This window comes from Polypterus senegalus, chromosome 4 (assembly GCF_016835505.1).
Source record: "Polypterus senegalus isolate Bchr_013 chromosome 4, ASM1683550v1, whole genome shotgun sequence".
Classification (NCBI taxonomy): domain Eukaryota; kingdom Metazoa; phylum Chordata; class Cladistia; order Polypteriformes; family Polypteridae; genus Polypterus; species Polypterus senegalus.
Window position 1 is genome coordinate 123,653,736 of NC_053157.1, and position 26,851 is coordinate 123,680,586.

The window sequence follows — 26,851 nt, forward strand, 5'->3', positions numbered from 1 at the left end:
TCAGCAGCGATCCAATAGACACGCTGCAACTAAATATTCACAGGCAAATCAAAAAGTTAATACCAGGAATGCCTGTTAAACATCTTAGATTCACGAGCAGCGATTTGGGTGGTGAGATGTCTATCGAGGTGATCACTGTAATATTTATATGTCATTGAAAAGTATTATTATCAGGCATGGTTTATGCCCCTATGTCATCAGGAACGCACCAGAAAAAGGGACCTCAAGGTTACCATTATGGAAGTTAATTTAGAGCATGGATGCCGTGAATGTAAGAGCTGTAATAAATAAAGTTCCCCTGCATACTTTAAAAGAAAGTCTCGCCATTTCATTTTTCACAATTTGTGAAAACAAGACATGGTGTCAGAATAGAGGACAGTCATGAATTTTGTTGGAGTTCCCTCGCCACGAATTGACTGGGATTCTCTTAACCTGCCGGGAGAATGGAAAAGTTCTGACAGCACGTGGAGCTGATGTTTTCTGGCCAGCTAAAAGGCAAAGACGAGAGTGAGAAATGCAGCTACCTGCTCCTGTGGACTGGGGAAAAAGGAAGAGACATTTTAAACACATGGAAGCCAAGGTACTGAAAACTTACTATGACCGTTTTGAGGCGTTTGTCATTCCTAAGACGAATACGATATTCGCAAGATACAAGTTTAATGAAAAGACACAGGGTATAAACGACTTTTGATCACTTTGTAACGGAGTTAAAATTGCTGGTGAAGGGCTGTGCTCATGCAAACAAAGATGAGATGCTCAGGGATAGAATAGTGTTTGGCACAAACTCCGCGAAAGTGTGACAGAAACTTTTAAGTGCCGGGTCTGAGCTAACATTAAATAAAGCCGTGGACATCGCAAGATCGCACGAGATAGCGCAAGCACAGCTGAGAACCTTCGATGCATGTAGTCCGAGCGGCTCACGTGAACTGACTGTGAACGCAGTACGCAGACAACAAACAAGAGCTCCAAATAGCACTGAACAAAAAACATTACACTATTGAGAAGGTAGCAAAAGAATATGAAGCAAGTGACGCATACAAGCATATTCATAAGTGCAGCTACTGCAGAAACAAAGCACATGGTGGAAAAAGTCAATGTCCAGCTAAAGGAAGACAGTGTAAAAAATGTAATAAATTGAACCACTTCGCTAAAGTTTGCAGGACTGGGATAGGTAAACCTGTGCATGCAGTGTGTGATGTCTCAGATAAAGAGGAAGACAAGCTGTTTATTGATGCAGTAGGAAAGGAACAACCCTCTGAATCTGAACAAGCCTTTGTAGACATATCAATAGGAAAGCAAGATGTAAAGGTTAAGTTTAAATTAAGTTCATAGACACGCTGCCACTAAATATTCTCAGACAAATCCACAACTTAATACCGGGAATGTCTGTTAAAAATGTTAAGATTCATGAGTACCGATTTGGGTAGTGAACACTTCGATGAATGAAACCTGTTATCTTTACAACGGTTGACAAACACGGAATGTAACTTGAACACAACACATCCTCCAAATATGAACCTGATTGAAAGAAATAATAATAAATCCTTGATGACAGCAACACTCTTTCGAGTTTAAAGCTGAAATTTCTACTTTAATCACAAAATAGACATTTTCATTATGTCCTTATTTTTTTTCTCTATGCCTCAAATACTCCGGCGTACATTGTGAAGGTATTGTGAAGGTGGGGAAAAAAAAAGACGGCACAGAAGATAGTATATGAGACTTTTAAAATGTATCATGTCATTACTTTGGGGAATATGTGACGCTTGAATATCAAAGCACCACGAATACATTTGTACAGTGCATCCGGAAAGTATTCACAGCACATCACTTTTTCCACATTTTGTTTTACAGTCTTATTCCAAAATGGATTAAATTCATTTTTTTCCTCAGAGTTCTACACACAACACCCCATAATGACAACGTGAAAAAAGTTTACTTGAGATTTTTGCATATTTATTAAAAATAAAAAAATTGAGAAAGCACATGTACATAAGTATTCACAGCCTTTGCCATGAAGCTCAAAATTGAGCTAAGGTGCATCCTGTTTCCCCTGATCATCCTTGAGATGTTTCTGCAGCTTAATTGGAGTCCACCTGTAGTAAATTCAGTTGATTGGACATGATTTGGAAAGCACACATCTGTCTATATAAGGTCCCACAGTTGACAGTTCATGTCAGAGCACAAACCAAGCATGAAGTCAAAGGAATTGTCTGTAGACCTCCGAGACAGGATTGTCTCGAGGCACAAATCTGGGGAAGGTTACAGAAAAATGTCTGCTGCTTTGAAGGTCCCAATGAGCACAGTGGCCTCCATCATCCGTAAGTGGAAGAAGTTCGAAACCACCAGGACTCTTCCTAGAGCTGGCCGGCCATCTAAACTGAGCAATCGGGGGAGAAGGGCCTTAGTCAGGGAGGTGACCAAGAACCTGATGGTCACTCTATCAGAGGTCCTCTGTGGAGAGAGGAGAACCTTCCAGAAGGACAACCATCTCTGCAACAATCCACCAATCAGGCCTGTATGGTAGAGTGGCCAGACGGAAGCCACTTCTTAGTAAAAGGCACCTGGAGTTTGCCAAAAGGCACCTGAAGGACTCTCAGACCATGAGAAACAAAATTCTCTGGTCTGATGAGACAAAGATTGAACTCTTTGGTGTGAATGCCAGGCGTCACATTTGGGGGAAACCAGGCCAATACCATCCCTACAGTGAAGCATGGTGGTGGCAGCATCATGCTGTGGGGATGTTTTTCAGCGGCAGGAACTGGGAGACTAGTCAGGATAAAGGGAAAGATGACTGCAGCAATGTACAGAGACATCCTGGATGAAAACCTACTCCAGAGAGCTCTTGATATCAGACTGGGGAGACGGTTCATCATTCAGCAGGACAACGACCCTAAGTACACAGCCAAGATATCAAAGGAGTGGCTTCAGGACAACTCTGTGAATGTCCTTGAGTGGCCCAGCATCTCTGGAGAGATCTTAAAATGGCTGTGCACCGACGCTTCCCATCCAGCCTGATGGAACTTGAGATGTGCTACAAAGAGGAATGGGCGAAACTGGCCAAGGATAGGTGTGCCAAGCTTGTGGCATCATATTTAAAAAGACTTGAGGCTGTAATTGCTGCCAAAGGTGCATCGACAAAGTATTGAGCAAAGGCTGTGAATACTTATGTACATGTGATTTCTCAATTTTTTTATTTTTAATAAATATGCAAAAATCTCAAGTAAACATTTTTCACTTTGTGATTATGGGGTGTTGTGTGTAGAACTCTGAGGAAAAAAATGAATTTAATCCATTTTGGAATAAGGCTGTAACATAACAAAATGTGGAAAAAGTGTTGCGCTGTGAATACTTTCTGGATGCACTGTATGTCGGCATTTTGCTTCACCACATTGAACCATTCATCAAACATCGAAGTGCTCACCTCGATCCTGGAGGATCCTAAAAGCGTAGCAAGAAATTCAGGCTGAAATTCATGTGGAGAGTTATGACGATATTCCAGAAGAAGATGACATGACTGTATTTGGATAAATGTATATTGTTGTACATGAATAAATATAAGACATCCCCTGAAAATAAGCCCTAGTGCATCTTTTGGAGCAGAAATTAATATAAGACCCGGTCTTATTTTCTGGAAAACACGGTAACAACAGTTAAAATTTCTCTTCTGAATTTTCTAAATGAGACATAGTGCCTTGTACAATAGTGATTATTGGTAAAAGGATGAGTATACTTTAACTTCCACAGTGGGTTGTGGCATTAATGCATGACAATAAAACTCGGCACCTCACTCTCTTTCTTGATAGCTTATTAACAAAGTTGCCTATACAGTATTTGAAAGTATTGTTATGGAAAGTCCTGCATTGCTCAGAAAATTTGCAGCCTATTCTCATTGCAACGATTGTTGTTAAACAGAACTTGAAAATTCTCTTTCCTTGTTAAAAGCTCTATAGTGTGCTAACGTAGGTTTATTCATAATATAGTTATTACATATTCCATTCATCTGTGCTCAATAAATACACCACACCAAATATATACGAAACCTTTTGTCACTTAATGATACATCCATCCATCCATTTTCCAACCCGCTGAATCCCGGGGGTCTGCTGGAGCCAATCCCAGCGAACACAGGGCACAAGGCAGGAACCAATCCCGGGCAGGGCGCCAACCCACCGCAGTTACTGATACATTTTATGGTAAAATATAGAACAACATTTGCATACATACGTAATGCTTAAAGTTAATGCCAGATATGGTTCAGATGCATGATTTATAATGTATGCAAGCAGTTATTTAAGTAAGAAATATGGTTGTTTGAGCTAGTGCACATACTTTTGCCACAAGATTTCTAGTTGTGTAATCTGAAATTCACAGGCAGTGAGATCATTCCCTCTAATTATAACACAAGTAATGTGCCGTTGGCCTGAGACAAGAAGGCCTAAAGTACTTCTGGGTATTTTTACACTCTTGAGTATTTAAACAGCTGACCGTATTTATTTCTTTAAACAGGTTGGATTCACTTGAGTTCTGTAATATTTTAAACACTGCATTTTAATAACCTTAGTTAGTATCTGTTTTTGTTATAGGTTGTTCACAGTATATAGTTATAATTTATGACAGGTTCTGACCAACTTAACTGTACGGAAAACTGGGTAGGGCACATTCTTTTTCTTAATGATTTTTAAATGTGTTTTTAATTTTGGCTTAAATGCATAAATAACACAAACAGTAAGGTGATGGTTAAACACATCTACATATTAAAGGGACCAGGCCCAACCAAATGACTTTGATTCCATACAAGAATCTCCTGTTGAACAATGGATTTATTGCACTGTGACATACAAGATAATTTTTAACGGTGTAAGACACCCACAATCATGTTACCAGACTCTTATAATAATGGAATATTATCTGTCAGAAAAACACGCTTGTAATCAATTTTCTCTTAAGTCAGTTTCTAGAGTACAACCTTATTCAAAAATCTATCCACCAAAGTTTTGAGTTAGCAAGCCACCACAGCCTGACCTAACCAAGACATTTAAAACCTGAACCATCTGTAGAAGGGTTACCAGTCCATTGTAGGCCACATATAAATGTTATCAAAGACACACAATGTTGGAGCAAATGGGAGTCTACGCAGAACAACCTTACATGTAGGGGAAGAACATGCAGACTTCTCAAATAAGACAGGATCAGTTAACTGTTACCCACTATGATGGACATAGTCATTATTTACTTTTCTAGTTCAGTTTGCCATTAGTTACACGGATGATAGCCTTCATTATTAAATAGTGATGGAATGTTTGTGGGAGTTTTTTTTTATATTACATTCAATATAAAAGCCATGTCATTATATTGTAAGTCATTAGATAGACAGGAAAATACAGTTTTTTTTTTGTTTTTTTTTTTGCAGTAATATATCAGATTTATAGCAAATTATACATTAGGTTTGCCTTTACAAGGGAGCTTTCATTCCTCAAGTGAAAATAAGCCTTGTAAATGCACTCCCATGTGAACTGATGAAATTGATTGTTATGATTTGTTTTTTTTTTTGCATAGTGTTCTGAAGATTTTGACCTTACAAGAATGTGTAGAAAGTATTTGTCTCTATATGTTAGCTTTTTTAAGACCTGAAGATACTGCTCATAAATAAAATAAACATTAATTAAATGTTTGTTAAACATTTTTTGTTTAGGCGATAGTGGTGAAGAGATTTTGTATGGTACATCTGATGGGAAGCTGGGTCTGGTTCATATTACTGACAGTGAGCCTGTACCTAAATGGGAAGTAGCCAATGAAAAGAAGAGAGGAGGTATGCACTTTTGGTTTTTTCCTCTTTAGTTAAAGTTTTTTTTTAATGTAGAACTCTCCTACTTTTCTTAATTAAATATGACTGTAATGTTGGTTCAAAAGATTGCTTCTGTTAAAATTACTTTCTACATTACTGGTCATATTTTGTGTTACTTTGTTGTTTTATATTAAGTCATTTTTTTATATCTGTTGCTCTGACTAGTTAACTATGTTACTGGTTTGCATTTTCGAAGCTGCTATACAGAGAACATCTTCACTCCCTTCTCATTATTTAATGCCAAAATATGTTGAGTACTTATCTCTAGTCTATTTTCCTTGTTTCTGAGATGTTTTTGCCATTTCTGTGTTAAACATTTAGATTCTTCACTATTACTGCAAAACATGCATAAATATTACAGTAAATTAATCTACAACACTTATTTAAAAAATACTTTTAGAATTAAAACAATGAAAAGGGTATTAGTACTGCAGTTTTAAAAGGCTTTGTATAAACTAGGGACACTGTATATTTGCCCAATTTAATACTTTTTATAGAAGTACATTTTTGAGTTTCTTTAAATTATGCAAATCACAAATGGCAAAAGTTGATCTGTAATTGTTATATTCATAGGTAGACAGCAGTGATATACAAGCACCATAGTAAACAATTATTATGGCTATTCATATTATAAAAGAAATTTATCTTGGAAATGTCGCATAAATAAACATATCATAAAGATAATTTAAGTCTAGTACAGTATTTGATATCCAGTAAACCTAGAGGGTGAATATGTGTTTGCTTATGTGTGATATATGCTGTGAGAAAGTGTTCTTTTAGTAGGTGCTATTTAATTTTTCCAAGTCATATGCTGTAGTAATAATTTATATTGTGTATATTTTTACTGAGGTAAAAGGGCACACCATAATTATTACATATTTACTGTAGTTTGCTTTCTGTGGTGAAAACTGGTCTTTTACTTGTAATTGCTATATTCAATGAAATGTACAGTATGTGTGAAGAAGGAACAAACCTTCCTTGTAATATTTAAAAAGTACTTTTACAAATACACTTTATAGCATTTGCACACTGTTGCATTTCCATGATAATGGTCTATTGTGTTATAAATAGAAATTGTTTGTACATGCTTTTGTATTTAGATATGGATCGCTGGACTATTTTGATAATTAGTTTAAGTGAAAACTGTCGAACATACCAGTCACGTTTGGGGTGTGTAGGTCATTACTTTGCTGTGCATGTTTTTGCTGATAACAGATAAGGCCTTTTAAATCAAATATATAAGCGGAACATCTAATGTTCAAGCAAATTATAAAAAAAACCCAATCTAAATCCATTAAGTAGGTCTCTCGTGAAAGCGGACAGACATACAGACAGACATGAGATCAGGTTCTGACCAACTTAACTGTACAGAAAACGGAGTAGGGCACATTCTTTTTCTCAGTGATGTTTAAATGTGTTTTTAATTCCAGCTTAAATACATAAATAACACAATAAGGTAATGGTTAAACACATCACATATTAAAGGGACTAGGCACAACCAATAACAGAGATTCTACAGTATACATGAATCATTTATGTATTTCCCCTGCTTAACACCAGCAGCTTATTTAAATTCCGGACATGTTTTTCTCTCCTCAGATTTTCTGCACATGGAGAGCTATTGTTGATTTCCCCAATTTGCATGTGAACTTGATGTTAGCACGTTGTTCAAACTGCGACATGACTACGCACACATCTAACTCAAACGGTAATTAAAACAATGCTACATGCTGAAACCAATCCAGACCTGTTGTAACTGGTCTGCATACGTGCTGCACTCCCCTCCACAACAATGTGTGGGTAATCTGATCTGTCACTCTCCCACTATATCACAATTCTGGGAACTTTTTGACTTCCCCTCATATACTCACCAGCCACCTTGCAGTACCAGGTTGGACCCCCTTTTGCCTTTCATAATTCTTAGTGACATAGACTCAACAAGGATTTTGGTCCATATTCACATGATAGAAACATGCAGTTGCTACAGATGTGTTGGCTGCACATCCATGATGCGAATCTCCCATTCCACCACATCTCAAAGGAGCTCTATTGGATTGAGATCTGGTGACTGTGGAGTCCATCTGAGTACAGTGAACTCATTGTCAAGTTCAAAAAAACAGTGTGGCAGTAGGGGACACTAGTGCTCCCTTGAACCCTTAGGTACCACGCAAGACACTGGATAAAAGTCCCAGACTTTTTATTTATCTGTTCCTCAGTGCACCAAGCACCTTCCACACTACTCAGAAATTATCACAATAAACACAGTAATCTCTCTCCTCCTCGCCCAGACACTTGCTCCTCTACCTCCCACTCAGCTGCGTCTGGACTGAGGCATCGTCCTTTTATAGCCCCTGACTCGGAGGTGTTCCTGTCCCAACTTTCCACAGTTCCTTATTCCTTCCGGGTCAGGGCAATCAGTCCTTTACTCAACCCGGGAGCACGTCGTTCCTTCCCGTCACATGACCGTGATGTACTCCCGGGTCATAAGGCACAAAAGAGCCCATAAGCCCCCCCACAGCGACTCCTGGTGGCCCCCAAGGTATCCAGCACGGCTGTGTATAAATACTACAAAGTCCATGAGGCCCTGCTGGACCTCGGGCACTATCCTGCTATCGGGAGAGCTCCTCCTGGCGGCCTGGGGGTGAGGACCGGCATGAGAAGCCGGCAGTCCTCCACAGTCCCCCTTAGCAACAACTTCTGGGGCGGAGCGTCCAGCCCTGGGAGGGACGTCCTCCTCCGGGAGGATGCGTCAGCTGGACCTTGGCTGCGTTGTTCCTGTCCTCTAGTGAACCTTGGGGGAACGACGTACCTTCTGTCCCCCCGGGGACAATGTTGCCACTCGTGGCCCGACCGATGGCAGTTGTAACACCGCCGCTGTCCTCCTGTTTGCTTCCCTCTGTGGGACCAGAAACACCTGGGGAACTCTGTTAGTGTCACCTCCGCCCCTTTTCCTGCTAAGGAAGGCATTACGTCCGCTTGGCTGCCCTCAAGCCTTCTCTCCATTATGTCGGGAGACCCACCTTTTCTTTTGGGGATCTACCGCTTGATCTGGGGCTTGTGCTCAGCCTGAGGCTGCCTATGGAAAGAAGAGAGCCTCTTTGCCGTCTGCACACCCGTTACCTTCAGCTTACCAGAAGCCGGCGTCATTAGCACCGCCTCGCTCTGATGAACAGCACTATTCAGCTGCACCGGCACGATTGGCGCTTCCCCCGGGCCTCCTGTTACCGGCGTTACCCCGCACGCAAGACCGGTCGGGACCTGGAGAGTTGCACAGCCCCGGAAAGCCACGCAAGTCACACGCATGCCCCGGGCTGTTTGCTCTGTTCCCCAACCATTCGGTCATTGTGCCACAATCCTCTGTCGGGCACACGGTGCTTTGACACCCGCTACTTATTATTTGCGGTGCCGGTTCGCACTGTGTCCCTTTATGCTCTACGACACGGGTCAGACTCACCTACACTCCCGCATCGATCACCTCAGGAGCTTCTCGGCCCAGCCGCTGCACGAAGTCCTTCAGACCCTTTAACGGGGCTGCGGCCGTCACTCCCAAGTCCTCCACACGTTCCTTCAGCTGTTGTAAGTCCTGTAAGAAACGGCATAGGGGCTCGAGGTATTCCTCAAGACCCCATAAGTCCATACAGTTAATGTTTTCGCTTCCACATTTTGCTTACCCTCCGGCCGGGAACCAATGAGCACGTCCCTCCCCGGCACGTGTTCTGCTGAGGAGCGCAAAGGCTCTTGGGTCTCGAAGTCCTTCGAGGGATGGTTGACCGTTGCTGGCCGACTGCCTCCCTCCCCTCCTACTGCGAGGGAGGTTCCGTCCAGTCATTTCCCGCTCCTCGAGGGCTTTCTTATTCCTCGGCGCTGTCTTGCTCGCCTTCTTCTCCCCTTCCAGGAGGCTCAGGTCTGTCGGGGAATGTACAACCTCATCTACGGACTCCATTTGACCTTCTCCGTCCCGGCATCCACCGCACGCGGTCACGCGGTTGTTGTCCTCGAATGGAGTCGTCACTGGCCGACACCCAGCCCGATTTGCCTTCTGGGAATCGCGGCCATCTTGCTGAGATATGAGGCAGGCATCCGACGCACCGCTTGCTTTCTGGAAGTGGGCTTCTGCAAAATATGAGACAAAACTGCCCGATACTTCGGGCATTTTCTCGGAACCTACCTCCAGACTCAGCAGCGATGTTCCCCGTCTACTTGGGGAGTCTGGTGCGCTCGATGGCTGACCGCGCTCCTGCTTTTGGGCCACTCGAGCTCGTTCAGCCTTTATCAGTGCCTGGTCCTCCTCGCTCCCAGTCAGGTAAGCTTAGGTCATTTCGGCCTCAGACATTTTCTGTAACCCGCTGGTACTGACCTTCTTCCTCATCACGGTCCGAAGTAGCAGAAGGCTCACCAACGCAGCACTCTTCGTGTGGGGTGTATGCTTGCACCTCCGTGCGTTGACGTGCGACCTCCTCAGGGTTATCTGCCTACACAATATTATTTTTAATGCAGGTCCCTTGCCAACAGATGGCCATAGTATCCTGCCGACTACACCAGTGTGGCAGTAGGGGGCACTAGTGCTCCCTTGAACCCTTAGGTACCACGCAAAACACTGGATAAAAGTCCCAGACTTTTAATTTATCTGTTCCTCAGTGCACCAAGCACCTTCCACACTACTCAGAAATTATCACAATAAACACACTAATCTCTCTCCTCCTCGCCCAGACACTTGGTCCTCTACCTCCCAGCTCAGCTCAGCGTCTGGACGGAGGCATCGTCCTTTTATAGCCCCTGACCTGGAGGTGTTCCTGTCCCAACAGTCCACAGTTCCTTATTCCTTCCGGGTCAGGGCAATCAGTCCTTTACTTCAACCCGGGAGCACGTCGTTCCTTCCCGTCACGTGACCGTGACGTACTCCCGGGTCATAAGGCACAAAAGAGCCCATAAGCCCCCCCACAGCGACTCCTGGTGGCCCCCAAGGTATACAGCAGGGCTGTGTATAAATACTACAAAGTTCATGAGGCCCTGCTGGACCTCGGGGCACTATCCTGCTGTCGGGAGAGCTCCTCCTGGCGGCCTGGGGGTGAGGACCGGCATGAGAAGCCGGCAGTCCTCCACAACATCCATCCATCCATCCATCCATCCTCTTTCGCTTATCCGAGGTCGGGTCGTGGGGGCAGCAGCTTAAGCAGAGAGGCCCAGACTTCCCTCTCCCCGGCCACTTCTTCCAGCTCTTCCGGGAGAATCCTAAGGTGTTCCCATGCCAGCCAGGAGACATAGTCCCTCCAGCGTGTCCTGGGTCTTCCTCGGGGCCTCCTCCCGGTTGGACGTGCCTGGAACACCTCACCAGGGAGGCGTCCATGAGGCATCCTGATCAGATGCCCGAGCCACCTCATCTGACTCCTCTCGATGTGGAGGAGCAGCGGCTCTACTCTGAGCCCCTCCCGGATGACTGAGCTTTTCACCCTATCTTTAAGGGAAAGCCCAGACACCCCTGCGGAGGAAACTCATTTCAGCCGCTTGTATTCGCGATCTCGTTCTTTCGGTCACTACCCATAGCTCATGACCATAGGTGAGGGTAGGAACGTAGATCAACTGGTAAATTGAGAGCTTTGCCTTACGGCTCAGCTCCTTTTTCACCACGACAGACCGATGCAGAGCCCGCATCACTGCGGATGCCGCACCGATCCGCCTGTCGATCTCACGCTCCATTCTTCCCTCACTCGTGAACAAGACCCGAGATACTTGAACTCCTCCACTTGGGGCAGGATCTCTCCCCCAACCCTGAGAGGGCACTCCACCCTTTTCCGGCTGAGGACCATGTCTCGGATTTGGAGGTGCTGATTCTCATCCCAGCCGCTTCACACTCAGCTGCGAACCGATCCAGAGAGAGCTGAAGATCACGGCCTGATGAAGCAAACAGGACAACATCACCTGCAAAAAGCAGTGACCCAATCCTGAGTCCACCAAACCGGACCCTTTCAACACCCTGGCTGCGCCTAGAAATTATGTCCATAAAAGTTATGAACAGAATCGGTGACAAAGGGCAGCCCTGGCGGAGTCCAACTCTCACTGGAAACGGGCTCGACTTACTGCCGGCAATGCGGACCAAGCTCTGACACCGGTTGTACAGAGACCGAACCGCTCTTATCAGGGGGTCCGGTACCCCATACTCCCGGAGCACCCCCCACAGGATTCCCCAAGGGACACAGTCGAATGCCTTTTCCAAGTCCTGGTAGGGCCACCCAAGGCCAAACTTGGTCCTAGGTGAGGGATGAGACAAAGAGCGGTTCAATAAACCTCTGATGAAGAATAAAAACCTTGGACGACGTTTTCCCTTGCCCGGACGCGGGTCACCGGGGCCCCCCTCTGGAGCCAGGCCTGGAGGTGGGGCTCGATTGCGCGCTGGTGGCCGGGCCTGCACCCATGGGCTGCCGGGCACAGCCCGAAGAGGTAACGTGGGTCCTCCTCCCCATGGGCTCACCACCTATGGGAGGGGCCTAGGAGGTTGGGTGTAGTGTGAGTTGGGTGGTGGCCAAAGGCGGGGACCTTGGTGGTCTGATCCTCGGCTACAGAAACTGGCTCTTGGGACGTGGAATGTCCTCCACAACAGTTTGAGATAATTTGAGCTTTGTGATATGGCACATTATCCAGCTGGAAGTAGCCATCAGAAGGATGAGTACACTGCAGTCATAAAGGGGTGGACATGGTCAGCAACAACATTCAAGTAGGCTATGGCATTTAAATGATGCTCACTTGGTAATAAGGGGCCAGAAGTGCCAAGAAAATACCCCACACCATTACACATCGACTACCAGCCTGGAACCATTGAAACAAGGCAGGATGGATCCATGCTTTCATGTTATTGATACTAAATTCTGATCCTGCCATCTGCATGTCACACCAGAAATTGAGACCAGGAAACATTTTTCTGATCTTGTATTATCTAAGTTTGTTGAGCCTGAGCGAATTATAGTCTCAGTTGCCTGTTCTTAGCTGACAGTAGTGGCACATTTTCTTTAAACCCTAGAGATGGTAATGTGTTAAAATCCCAGTAGATTTGAAATACTCAGACAAGCCCATCTGGCACCAACTACCATGCACCATGCCACATTCAAAGTCACTTAAATCACATTTCTTCCCCATTCTGATGCTCAGTTTGAACTTCAGCAGATTGTTTTGACAATGTCCACATGCCTAAATGCACTGAGCTGCTGCCATGTGATTGGCTGATTAGATATTTGCATTAACAAGCAGTTGAAAAGGTGTGGCTAATAAAGTGGCCAGTGAGTGTATAAAAACTTGACCCTACTTCCTGTTGTTCCTTTTCAGGTATTCTGTGTATTGACTGTTTTGATATCATTGGGGATGGAGTTAAAGATGTGCTGGTAGGTCGAGATGATGGAAAAGTGGAAATCTATGGATTCGACAGTTCATTAGAACCCATACTTCGCTTTGAACATGTAAGTTGTATTCTAAAAAATTGAAACAATGTATTTAGGTGGTCTTAAAACAAATAACAGACTTCTGCAACTTAAATCTGTATTCTGATTTGTAAGCATCTCCCTTACTGTCAATAGAGTATGACTTATAGTGGAAAACAAACTAAGCAAGAAATTTGGCTGGCTTTGCACTTTTACTTTGAGCTGTATTTATCTTGTGTGTCTTCTGTTTGGCTTTAATTTGTCATTAAATGTCATCATACACTAGGGCATTTTATTTGATGTTTATTAATAAATAATGTTATGGCTTGCCTGGGTGGGAAGCATTTGCTAGGAGACCTGAAAGCATCTGTTTAAAAAAAAAAAAAAGATTCCACATTTGTAACAGGGCCAATGTAACACTGCAAATTTCTCTTAAAATCGAAAATAAGATCTATCTAATACTAATATTTTGCTTACTATTTGGAGTGAACTTTGGATATGGGAAAGGTTAAGCCCTAAATTTATCAAGTGTGCATAGACACCAGGTTTTGTTTTTCTTCATATGAATTATTTCATCCAAAGTGATTCAAGTGGCAATTACAGATTTTTGAAGACATTTTCAACTTAGTATTATTAATAGTTGCACTCAAATGTATAAATCTGCAGAAGCTGTGCAGATATACCATAATAATACAATTGATTGGCAGGGAATACTAGACACTCACAAAACATCAGTCTCCTATAACGTATATTAACATTATTGCCTTATATTCTTGCAAAGGGCTTATTTGTATGTATGAATATTCTGCCTCCATTTTGCCACTGTTAGTAATAAAGATGAGTTGGGGTTGCCAGCCATTTTAACATGTATGTCTTTGAGAAGGAGAGTAAACAGAAGAATTAGCCTGCTAAGATATAAGTTTTGTTTCCAATCATAATACTTAATAGAAATTATATATTGGGCAGAGTGGTGGGTCTGAGGCTAAGGATCTGTGCTGGTATCCCGAAGGTTGCCGGTTCGAATTCCCGTCACTGGCAAAAGAGATCCTACTTTGCTGGGCCCTTGAGCAAGGCCCTTAACCTTAAATTGCTCCAGGGACGCTGTATAATGGCTGACCCTGCGCTTTGACCCCAAGGGGTATGTGAAAACTAACAAATTCCTAATACAAGAAATTGTAGAAGGCAAAATAAAGAACAAAAAAAAAACTTGTCTCACATAAAAATAGATGCTGGAATGCAAAACATTGGAGACATCCTACCTGCCTTTGCAGAGATCAACCTGCCTGTAGCCTCCGGTCCATTTGTTGAAGGTTGCTGTCAAAAGCATTTGGCTTACTAGAAGGCAGCTGTGTACTACATTACTTGGCCTCTGCAACTGAACCAGAAAAAGTGTTTGCCCTTTTGCAAAAGCTCACAGTGTGCATACCACCTAAAAATCTGCTTATTGCTAATAATTCTTCCTTATACATTTCAGGTTTTGCCAGAGAGCATTACCTCAATACAAGGAGGATGTGTTGGAAAGGATAATTTTGATGAGGTTGTGACCACAACATATACAGGTAAAGCTGAAAGCACATGTTGACTGAATGAATGTTTTAAAATGTGTATTGTATTTTTTAGTATTTGTCATATAGCATGTACAGTAAAGGAAAAAGTAGTAGTATATTAAAAGTATTATTAAAAATCATATTTTATCTTTTAAAAGTGTTTTATTTGTAAACAGAGCCCAACTCAGTCAAACCAATTAGAATAACATAGCAAGTTGAATGTTATGCTTTGAAAACAATTAAAAAACAAAACATTCACCTCTCACATTACAAAGAGAGCAATACAAACAGAGAGACCCATCTAAAATACTTCTTTGTATATGATAAAATAAAAAAAGTGTAACTATTAGAAAATTAGAGGGGAGGAAGGTAAAGAGAGTGGAACTGAGGGTAGAAACTTTGAATGTTGGCAGTATGACTGGTAAGGGGAGAGAGTTAGCCGATATGATGGAGAGAAGAAAGGATTTTAAATCCAAGGCTTTCTGAGAGATTTAAAAATTTTTGCCAAAAATAATTTACGTGTCTGTGGTGGGTTGGCACCCTGCCCAGGATTGGTTCCTGCCTTGTGCCCTGTGTTGGCTGGGATTGGCTCCAGCAGACCCCCGTGACCCTGTATTCGGATTCAGCGGGTTAGAAAATGGATGGATGGATAATTTACGTGTAGAACATTCCCAAAACTCTTGGCCTAGTGATGTAAGGGCTTGATGATTGAGGAAAAAAGTTTAGTTGAATTATGGCCTGCTTAGTGTTTATTGAGCTTGAATGTATTGTATGAATGGCTGAATTCTATTCTTTTTCCGAAATTTTAATTGAAAGATCTTTTTTTTCCATCATTTCCTAAGAGTAGTAAAGGGTATACTTCATGATTTTTTTTATATAATTTGGAGATGTAGTTGGAACCTTCATCCACACTGGTCAGTTTTGGCCCAGGGATAGATATACTGTATGTGAAATGTGCAGGAATTTGGGTAAGTTGTTTTTAAAAAAAATTCTAATTTGTAAATAGAAGGAAAAGTGTGCAACTGGATGTTTAAGTTTGAAGCCTAATTGATAAAAAGATAAAAATACATTATTTATATAAATTGGTATATTGCAATCCTGAGAATCTTCCACAGATTGTACTCCATAGGTTATAGAAGGCCCAAATAAGTGATTATCATTAATAGGGGCAACGTTGAGGAGCTTCTGTTGTCTCTGTGTCCTTCATTGGTTCCAGATATTTAGTAGATGGTGGACCACTTGTTTGCTGGTAAACTGACAATATTTAGTGTTGGAACAGCTGTAATTTTGTGTATTAAAACGTAGTTTGTATGGTCTTTTCAAAGATACTGTATAACTATCTTCAAGGTAACTAATTGATCCTGGTAAAGAGCTAGCCGTTTCATAAAAAGCTATCATTTATAACATTTTTAAAAATTTATTCAACAGGCTGGGTGACAGGATTAACAACAGAGCCACAGCAAAAAGAAGCCGGGCCAGGAGAAGAAATGAAGATGTCACAGGAAATACAGAACAAAGTAGCAGCACTAAGGTACAGTATGCCACATTTCATGGATACAAATACTAACATTGCAAATGTCTTATAGTATAGATAGACAGTAAATGTAGGATCATACAGGCCCTTCAAGAAAGGGTTACTGTCATTGTATGTGAATGAGGAAATATAAACCTTCATCTTAGTGAAATTGAGACAAATCCCTTATCCATTTGCACACTGCTTGTCAGAAATGTCCCTGAGCAACGTAGATAGCTATCATTTTGTTTTTGAGAGTGTCAGGGAAGTTTCCGTCTTTATTAAAATTTTGTTTCCTTTTTATTCCGTTTATCCCAATGACTATCACGGTGGCAATATGCTTAGCTGATCAGACTACCCTGTCCTTAGTGACGTCTTTCAACACTTTCTGGAAAATTCCCAAAAGTTTCAGGCTGGCCAGTTGAGAGACAGAATCCCTCCAGCATGTCCAACGTCCACACCTACTGTAATTTCTTCTCCCAGAGTCTTAAAAAATCATGGAATACGTCACATTACCAGCTTGTGTTCTGCTTTAGGAATATACGTATTTGTATGGTCTTAGGCTTCTTCGTTTATTTCCACAGTTTACATGTTGTGAATTTTTTTATTTAAGTAAAGATAGACCTGAGTTTATTACTTGAGCCCACAGCACTAAATGTCTTTTATTTTCTGCAGCCTAACAGTAATGAAAATAAAATACTTGGTTCATAAGGCTCCTGGAAAGTTTTAAATATATTTATAACTTAAATATATTTTAAGTATATTGTTAATAGTTCGCAACAAGTGTTCACTTTTAAGGTTTTTGGAAAATATTTATTTACAGCCTTTTCTTTTGTTTAGAGGGGAACTGGAACAACTACAGCTAAAGGTTTTGCAGGAACGGGAGAAATTCCAGCAATGTGCTCAGTCAAGCACAGCAATATCTTCAGTACCTGTCTTTAGTGTTAATGACAAATTTACTCTTTGTCGAGATGATGCCAGCTATAGTCTCATCCTGGAAGTTCAGACTGCAATAGATAATGTGCTACTTCAAGTAAGTATGAGATTTTTGTATAATGTTTTACATTTACAAACACCATTAGTGATGGCACTTTTTGCCTATTTTTGTTTGGTGCTGCATCTTAAACGGCCCTAGAAGTGTATGCTTTTCAATGTCGCTTAGGTATTTTAAAATACCAAAAAGTGTAAAATACTTACATGTACTGTAACTGTCTTTTTACTTGGTTTATTAAAAGTCAGATGTTCTATTTTAATATTCCTTTAACAGAGTGATGTTCCAATAGATTTGCTGGATGTGGACAAAAATTCTGCTGTTGTCAGTTTCAGTGGCTGTGATTCTGAGGTAAAAATGCCAGTGCTAGAAATATAATCATTTTTAGTTAAGTTTATGTAAAGCCTAATGCATATTCCAGTATTAAAACAGTAAATGTGTGTTGGAGCCTTTACTCGTTAAGAGTATACTTAGTGCTTATTTTTGTTTATTTTGTTTTGATTGTATACCTCATAACAGAAAACAAGATACAGTTTGGAGATTGATAATATCCCAGTGCAGTAATTTGTCTGCCTATTCATTGGAATATTTGCAAAGACATAGTGCCACAGTAGTGAGCCTCCTTTTTCTGCACAACTTCTTATGTGTCATGTACATTGTAGATTAGTTAGTGCATGGCTTTACAAAGTTACATTATCACTAGATTGGTTGAAGTGTAGTATTAGAAAATAGTGTACAAAATATGCCCAACTATTTAACTAAAGCAGGTGTCTTCCGACAGATAAAAAATACTCAACTATATTAAATTTATCTTGTATATAATCTTGTATATACTCGTTGAAAAAAGTAACAACAAAGTATTTTTACTACATAACCCAATTTTGAGAATTACTACTCCTTTGCTCTCCATAGTATTATTTTTAGCTGACCGCAGTATGATTAGAGGTATTATACACCTTGTCTTTGACTGAAATTCTTTTTCAAAACTTCTTTTATCTGTTATCAGTTTCTGTTGTTCATTATCCTGCAGTAAATTTTTATTTTCTATAAGCAGTTTACTTTTTAAACATTATGGTATGTTTCTACTGCTAGTAATTGTTGATGTTATTTATTTTAGTTGATTAAATGATGAATGTATGTGGTGCAGTATGATCGCAAATAAAACAAAAAAGCGGATTAGCCCTTTTTAATCTGTAAAATGCTTTATGCTATATATTCAAAGGATTTAACTGATACTACAAGTACTGTATTGACATTGTATGTACTGTATATATTTAGTCTACTATTAGTAGTCTATTTTGTAGAGTGCCAAAGGGGCATTTTCAAAAAGCAAGGAGTCAGAGCAGGAGTATGCCCAATGTGATATAGAAACAACTTTATGTATTTATTTTATCTACAGCCAAATGGAAATTTTCTTCTTGCTACCTACAGATGTCAAGCAAACACAACCAGGCTTGAGCTAAAGGTACAAAATGTATTTCAATTTTATTTCTTTACATATTTTTCATGAACATATAAAGTTCTATTTTAAATTACTGATTAATAATATGAGCCCCTTTGTAGCTTATTTAGAGTTTCTGGGTTGGGACCACTCATAATTTGAATTAAGAATACTGTATATGGTAAATTCCAGTTCAGTTTCTGGAGTTGGTTTTGGAATTGGAATTACACCAAGCTATACAGAATTCAAGTTGAAATCCACTAAAAGTCCCTGAAATTTCATGTAAAAGACAGAGGGTGTTTTGACTTACTAAAAGCATTATGAATCAATTTAAAGACAGCGAAACAAATAAAATACAGTCATTCACAATGTATATACAGTGGAACCTCGAGATACAAGTTTAATTCGTTCCAGCACTGAGCTTGTATAGCGAATTTCTCGTATCTAGAACAAACTTCCCCATTGAAAATAATGGAAATCCAGTTAATCCGTTCCGCACCCCCAAAAATATCAACATAAAAATCAATTTTCCTAACAAATAACACTGATAAATAATATATACAAGTGGAACCCCGGTTTGCGAGTAACTTGGTTTACGAGTGTTTTGCAAGACAAGCTAAATTTTTTAATTAATTTTGACTTGATAAAACAAGCGATGTCTTGCAATACGAGTAGTATGGATACACTTTGTCTGCTGAGCGTCATGTGATCATAACTGATGGTTTTTCTCTCTCGTGCGCGTCTCTCTCTCCTTATCTCTCGCTCGCTCGCCTCTCTCTGTCTCTCTCCTTATCTCGCTCGCTCCCGCGTGCTTCTCTCTCTCTCTCTCTCTCTCTCTCTCTCTCTCTCTCCTCTTGAGGGTAGAGAAAAGCCAAGCAAAATTACGTCTTTTATTGGCTAACTAAAAAGATTACAATATGGAAGCTTTCGAGGCAACTCAGACCCCTTCTTCAGGCAAGATGTAATCAAAGCTTGCATATTGTAATCTTTTTAGTTAGCCAATAAAAGGTGTCATTTTGCGTGGCTTTTCTCTACCCTCAAGAGGAGAGAGAGAGAGAGAGGCGCGCATGAGCGAGCAAGATAAGGAGAGAGAGAGAGACACACTAGTACTGCTCTTGAGGGCAATCGTCTCCTATTCTCCATCTGCATGTCCGGGATATTTTTGGATATGCTTATACGGCGAACTGCTACAGCGAAACAATGAAATCACAAGCGCACAAACGCATAGATCCTCACGCCACGGGAGAACAAGGAACACTGAGTGAGCTGACGAGCTGGCAGCGTCAGCTTGGGTGAATCCCCGAGTCGAAATGCGTCACGTATAACCACAGCCTGGCTCGTGGCTCGTTACGTGAGCCAATACTCGTATTTAGATTCGAATTTCTCGCTCATACTTTGCTCGTATCTTGAATTTCTTGTATACAGAGCTGTTCGTATCTCGAGGTTCCACTGTATTATGATGATGTTATGCAGGATAAATTCTCAAATCATTTTCCATTTGTGTATAAAGAAATGTGAATCTTTTATTTTCATCAGTTTTGTTTATTGTTTGGTTTCTCTGTGCGGATAATTTTTTCTACCATACCCCTTGTTGTTTGTGGGTGGTTCCACAAGACGTCGGGCCACCTGTCAATCTCTGTTGTGCGACTGCTCCCAGCACTGTAAAGGCTCATTGGAATTACAGTCTCTTCATGGTATATTGCATGCACTATGGGGTATGTGGTTGGTGAATTTTTCTTCGTTGTTGTTTCTTTGTATTAGCCGGCTTTTCAACTCATTTGCTTTTTGGGATTCTGATTTCTGGATAGTGTTTTGGTAGTTATTTGCTTAAGGATTGCCTTACTGGTAAATCTTACTTGCCTGCCTTTTTTGCTTTTTTGTTTATTTTTTTTTTTATAAATAAATTCTCGATTGTTATACCAATTCCTGAAGAAACTTGTTTCTGCAAGCTGGAGTTCACGGTTTACCCTCTTTTAAAGGTTATTTACTGTTATTTTGGGACAATCAAGTATATTTTTAAGCTAAGCTCATTTTGGCATGGTGTATGTCAAAGCCAGCCACTAAAGTGGGAGCTTAGGCTGATATAATGTGGCCTGCTTCTCTGGCTGTTCTTGGAGGCCACACACTACTTTGGCCATTTTGGGTGAGTGGATCACTACACTTTGGAATATACAGCCATTTATTACAATTTTTTTTTTATCAGGCTGTTGCAGTAGGTGCATTCTTCTCTACAGGGTGGTCCATAAGTTTCCATACATGTGTTTTTTAACATTTTATTTTTTATGTTTCAGATACCCTAAAAAATGCATTTGAATAAAGAGCAACGAATTGGCTTCCCAGATCCCCAGTTCTCACCCCACTTGATTTTTATCTTTGGGGGCATTTGAAGGCCATGGTGTATCAAGAAAAGATATGAAACATAAATCATCTTAGGGAACGTATCACCAATGCCATTACAAGCATAACTCCAGCTGTTCTAATACGTGCTCATCAGCAGTGGCGGACATGTATTGAATTGTGTTTTCAAAACAATGGCAGTCACCTAGAGCATATTATATAAATAAAAATGGATTTTCAAAAAAAAAAACTTTTTTCCTATGTATGGAAACTTATGGCCCACCCTGTATAATAATAATAATTAATAATTAATTAATAATAAGTATAACCATTAACTGGAGCAAAACATGAGGTCCAGGGATTCACTTTGGATTCTCTGAAGGAAGTAGTTAAGAGATGGACAATTACGAAAGTACTGACCATCATTTCGACAATGGCTGTCACTCTCTACATGCTTGTCTGGTTAAACGTCAGAGAGCCCAACATATGGGCCTTTTCACCAGCAGCAATTGCACTCTAAAATGAGTCACATTATTGCCCTGCACTTTTTCCTTTTGGAATATTCTGGTTGAAATATTGTTGCAACGTTTTACAATTTAATTCAGTTCATTCTATCTATCTATCTGTCTGTCTATCTGTCTGTCTATCTATCTATCTATCTGTCTATCTATCTATCTATCTATCTATCTATCTATCTCTCTCTCTCTCTCTCTCTCTCTCTCTCTCTCTCTCTCTCTCTGTCTGTCTGTGTCTTGAGAGTACTAATGTTTACAGTTAGTTTCTTTTTTTTTTTGCATTAATCTGATTAATAATGGAAATGTATTTTAAAACATTTTATATATGACATTTCTCATCTGCAAGTAAGCTTTCTGCTGAACATTTGTTGGCTGGATTGATTATATTGTTTTATCTTTTGGTTAAAGATTCGGTCAATAGAAGGACAATATGGAACTCTGCAAGCATATGTCACACCACGTTTGCAGCCTAAAACCTGTCAGGTCCGACAGTATCAAATAAAACCTCTGTCACTTCACCAAAGAAGTCATGTGATTGAGCAGAATAGGTAAAAATAAAATCTTTTGTGATTGTAAATTTACATTATGCAAAAGGGATATTATTCATACATTTTAGAGTTGTTTGTGGAAAAGTAAACTTATTTTAAGTAGTTAAATAATAATACAACTAGTTTCTTAAAAGTCTTTTCAGCTGCATGCATTCCAGTTGGATCCAGGATCATTACCCGATTGGGGCAGACATTAACTGCAAAATGATAGTCCAGAATTTTGTTTGGTGTTTATAATTTAAAAGTTTCTATATCAAATGATATGGGTTTTGTATTTTCCTATAAAATAAATTGATTTTCTAGCTAAAAATAACTTATGGCAAGTTAACATCTGAGCCTAACTAATAATAAAACCTCTGTGTCAGAAAGTAAACAGTATGTTCAGAAGCTGAAAAGATCACCATTATACATTTGGTCTGCTTTCTCCTTTAGGCAGGTATTTGAAATATACTGTATTTACTTTCACCAAAAATGAGCCTGTGTGGAAGCTGCAAGATAAAAATGATGAAAATATTATTATAAGTGCCAGCTGGTAATAATTTTAATCTTCTGTCGATGTATAGAAATACTATAGAAATAAGCACAATGATTTTTGTTATCTCCTTTTAAATCAAGAGACCATGTTGACTCTTCAGGTCATTACATGATTTACATGTTGTTACAGCAGTGAGACATAATTTACAATGCTGAAAATAAAATATGGTGGCAATGCCATTATAGTTACATGTAGACTTGAAATTGTGAGCATTTTCATTTAATGGAAATGAAGAAATTGGTCTGATAAGTCTATGCCATGCAGATTGACCACATTTCTATGAATTCAGAATTGAATTCTGTATTTACTTTTTTGCATCACTGATAACATATGGATTAAACTCAAAAACATTTTAAACACATGCTCCACCTACCAGCAAGTATTCATTTATTTAATTGCACAATAAACTATAACATATGAGCCAATTGTTTTGTCTGCATCAAGGCCAAAAACAATAATATTGACCATTCAGCTTAGATTTGCAATATGTGCACTGAAATAACAAATACTTTTTATTCAATTAGGTTGCAGACTAGTGCTGGGCGGTATGACCAAAATTCTATATCACGGTATTTTTCAAAGTTATACCGGTTTCATGGTATTCGACTATGTTATTTTCCCATACATGAGTGGATGTTAACCACATTTTCCACTGCAATTACTGCAGAAGACTGGCTAAGAATAACCTATTCCACTGTCATGAGAATTGTACATTGTACAAAAAAACATTTTAATGTGCACACAAGTATTAATACAGGTTTGCATGGCCCCATAAAGTGATAGTTTTCAAGGGGGTGGCACTAATGAAGAGAAGGAATCACATTGCATGACAGATGCAGTCAAAATATAGAGCCTTTTTATTGAACAAATTTTGCAAACAGCTTAAGCTAAAATTTATCCAAAACCATCCAAAGAAGCATTTAGACTTCGTAAAATATCCAGAGGTGCTTGTCAAAAGTTGTATTGCACTGAACATGTCTTAGAAAAGGAATAAATAGTAAATATTTTTTGTAAACCAAGTACACTTTCTGTTAATGTTAGCAATCTCTGTCCACTGACACATTATAGTGACTTTTTAAACAACTTTACCATCATTAAACTGCATAATAAAATAAATAATAGTGCAACTTCCAGTAACAATACTATTATGTCAAGACTTCAAGCCCAGGTGCATTACACTGTATTCACCAAATAAAAGTAAAAATAATCTATACTAATAAAAGGCAAAGCCCTCACTGACTGACTCACTCACTGACTCATCACTAATTCTCCAACTTCCCGTGTGGGTGGCGGGCTCATTCCTTACAGCTTCCTTACAAAAGTTGGGCAGGTTTCATTTCAAATTCTATGCATAATGGTCATGACTGGAAGCTATTTTTCTCCATATACTGTAATGGAGTTGAGCTCGAAAAGCCGTGGGGGACGGAGTTTTGTGTGACATCATCACGCCTCCCACGTAATCATGTGAACTGACTGTCAACGCAGTACGTAGAAAACCAGGAAGAGGTCCAAAAAGTGCTGAAGAAACATACATTATATAATTGAGAAGGCAGCAAAACAATAAGAAGCGAGCGAGTGACATATACAACCATATTCATGAGTGCTGCTACTTCGGAAACAAAGCACGTGTAAACCTAAAGTTTAAATTAAGTTCATAGACGGGCTGCGCTGGCGTTTGTCATGCCCGGGTAATGCGGGATACAAGTTTAATGAGAGGACGGGATATAAGCGAGAGTTTTGATCACTTTGTAACTAAGTTAAAATTGCATGTGAAGGGCTGTGCTTATGCAAATTCCGAGACTGCGTTTGTGGGGATTGACAGTTAAGGGGGTGGGGAGTCACGTCATCATCTCCCCTCCCATTCACCTCATTTCGCTCTGAGCTGAGCTCCGCAGCTAACGCAGTGTTACGGAAGCGACTTTGTGACGCTGCCACCAAATACTCAAATCCACAAGTTAATACACACACTGTCTCTACAGTTTCTCCACACTGAATCCTCCAGGCACTACTTACAAAAGGTTACATTGACAATCATGTTACGTTATTTTTAAAATGTTTCCTTTTCTTAGCACAAGCACAGCTGAGAAGCTTTGATGAATGTGCTCCATAACACGTTAGAAAATAATGCATTTAATCACACTTTGCAATACAAGGAAAGGGAACTTCTGTCAATGCATGATTTCCTGGTACACCGATTACATTGATCAGCGCTTCCCAATTCATTTTACCCTCGCACCCCCTTGGTTTGAGAAGAAGTATGAAAAAATATGAGGTTAACACAGAAAAACAGATCACCAATTGAAGCTTTATGAATAATTGATACTTTATTCGCCATCAATTATTGTTTTGGTAAAGCCATACTTAGTGTAATCCTCCTTCCATTTTATAATTTTTCCGCCACTAGCCATGATTAAATGAACAGTAAAAAGTAAGAGCGGCTGGTGACTTGTTCAGGCAGGCAGGCGACGGCTCAATAGCTCAATTTGTTGAATTTAGTCTTTAAATTTCTATGGTAAAGAAAAAGTTATGCAATGATGACTAAATCTAACTGTATAAAGTCAAAACTTGTATATATAAAGTCATTCCGAATATATAAAGTCAAAACTTGGTTATATAAAGTCACTGTCAGAATAAATAAAGTCAAAACTTGAATATACAGTATAAAGTCAGCGTCGGTATATATAAAGTCAAAATTTGAAAATAAAACTGCAACTTACATTTATATTGCTATTTGTGGTACAGCCCTACAGAAGTGTATTAGGGCCATGGTGAAGAAAGTAAAATATGGACACAGTGAAGAAAAAAAGTCAACATTTCCACTTTATTCTCATAGTTTATTGTCATTAAAGTAGAATGTTGTAAACTAAACTTCATCCTAAAATCAGTGTTTAATTTACTAGATTTTCTCAAACCTCATCATAAGTTAATGTAATACATTGAATGCTTTGTGTTAAGTGTTCCCAGACCTAGTTGTTAATCACTACGCACTTCTTAAACTGACTTTCTCTGCACTAAGAGGAGGCACCGGCAGCGATCGGCGCACAGAATACATTCACTTCATGATATTCCTGCTCTCTGAAAATTTAGAATGCCAAGATAAATACTTGATATCATTTTCAGGATAAAATGCATTAAAGCAGGTGTTTAAACATGCACGGTAGTGTGGCAGTAGTGCTGCTCCCTCTCAGTAAGCGGCCCCCAGGTGTACGTTCAGTGTAGAGAATGTTATGGCAGGTGTGAAGAGGCTCCAAAAAATTGGATGTATGAATGGGTATCACACAGGTTTAACTTAAATATTGTGTAAATGTTGGGTTCGTGATCTGATGGTCGGAGATATGAACACAGAATTCAGTGGATGTTCTTCTGAGTGGGCTTTCTTTATTGCATGCGTGCTGTCTCTGTCTGACGCACCAAACCCCCAGTTCCTATCCTTCCTTTTCTTTCTCCACATAACCAATCACCACACGATAAACGTCTTTAAGAAATTAAAACTAGCTATAAACTTAGACCACGGAGTGTTCAGAACTTTAAAAAAATCTTCATTATACATGTTTAATTATGCCATCCATTCAGGGTTGCACCCATACCAGCAAACAAGTCAGGGAACACCGAGACCCCTTGCTGCGATGCAGCAGTGCAACCTCCACGCCACCATGCCCCCACATGATTAATACATGCTTTAATACATTTCATCATGAAAATGATATCAAGCATTGATCTTAGCATTCTGAATGTTCAGGAGCAGGAATATCATGAAATGAATGTATTGTGTATGGTGATCGCTGCCTGCGCCTCCTCTTAGAGCAAGAGGAAGTCAGTTTAAGAAGCACGTAGTGATTAACATGGCTCGGGAACACTTAACACAAAGTATTTAATGTGCTATATTAAGTTATGATGAGGTTTGAGAAAATCTAGCAAATTAAACATTCATTTGAAGATGAAGTTTAGTTTACGATGTTCTACTTTAATGACAATTACGAGAATAAAGTGAACATGTCAACTATTCTCGTCATATGTGTCGAGAATAAAGTCAACATGTCATCACACTATTACGCAGTACCCAGGTACATTACACAGTATTGAAAAAATAAAACAAGTACAACTTGGCTTGCAGTATTATCCAGTAGTATAGAAACAGTATTCACACATTTGGACATAATGGTCCAC

General features: G+C 39.9%; 1 protein-coding gene across 2 annotated transcripts in view; it reads left to right on the plus strand.

Annotated features, from left to right (window-relative positions):
* The window catches only part of bbs7 (Bardet-Biedl syndrome 7), a 48,308-nt gene that overhangs the window by 12,218 nt on the left and 9,239 nt on the right, over positions 1-26,851 (plus strand). For both annotated transcript variants that reach the window (XR_005633387.1, XM_039751249.1), the window contains exons 7-14: positions 5,696-5,812; positions 13,166-13,296; positions 14,732-14,816; positions 16,233-16,335; positions 17,158-17,350; positions 17,585-17,659; positions 18,708-18,773; positions 22,010-22,149. Coding sequence is in view for 1 of the 2 variants with exons in the window: in XM_039751249.1 (XP_039607183.1) it covers positions 5,696-5,812; positions 13,166-13,296; positions 14,732-14,816; positions 16,233-16,335; positions 17,158-17,350; positions 17,585-17,659; positions 18,708-18,773; positions 22,010-22,149 (910 nt within the window). In the remaining variant the exon portion in view is untranslated. The remainder of the gene's footprint in view (positions 1-5,695; positions 5,813-13,165; positions 13,297-14,731; positions 14,817-16,232; positions 16,336-17,157; positions 17,351-17,584; positions 17,660-18,707; positions 18,774-22,009; positions 22,150-26,851) is intronic.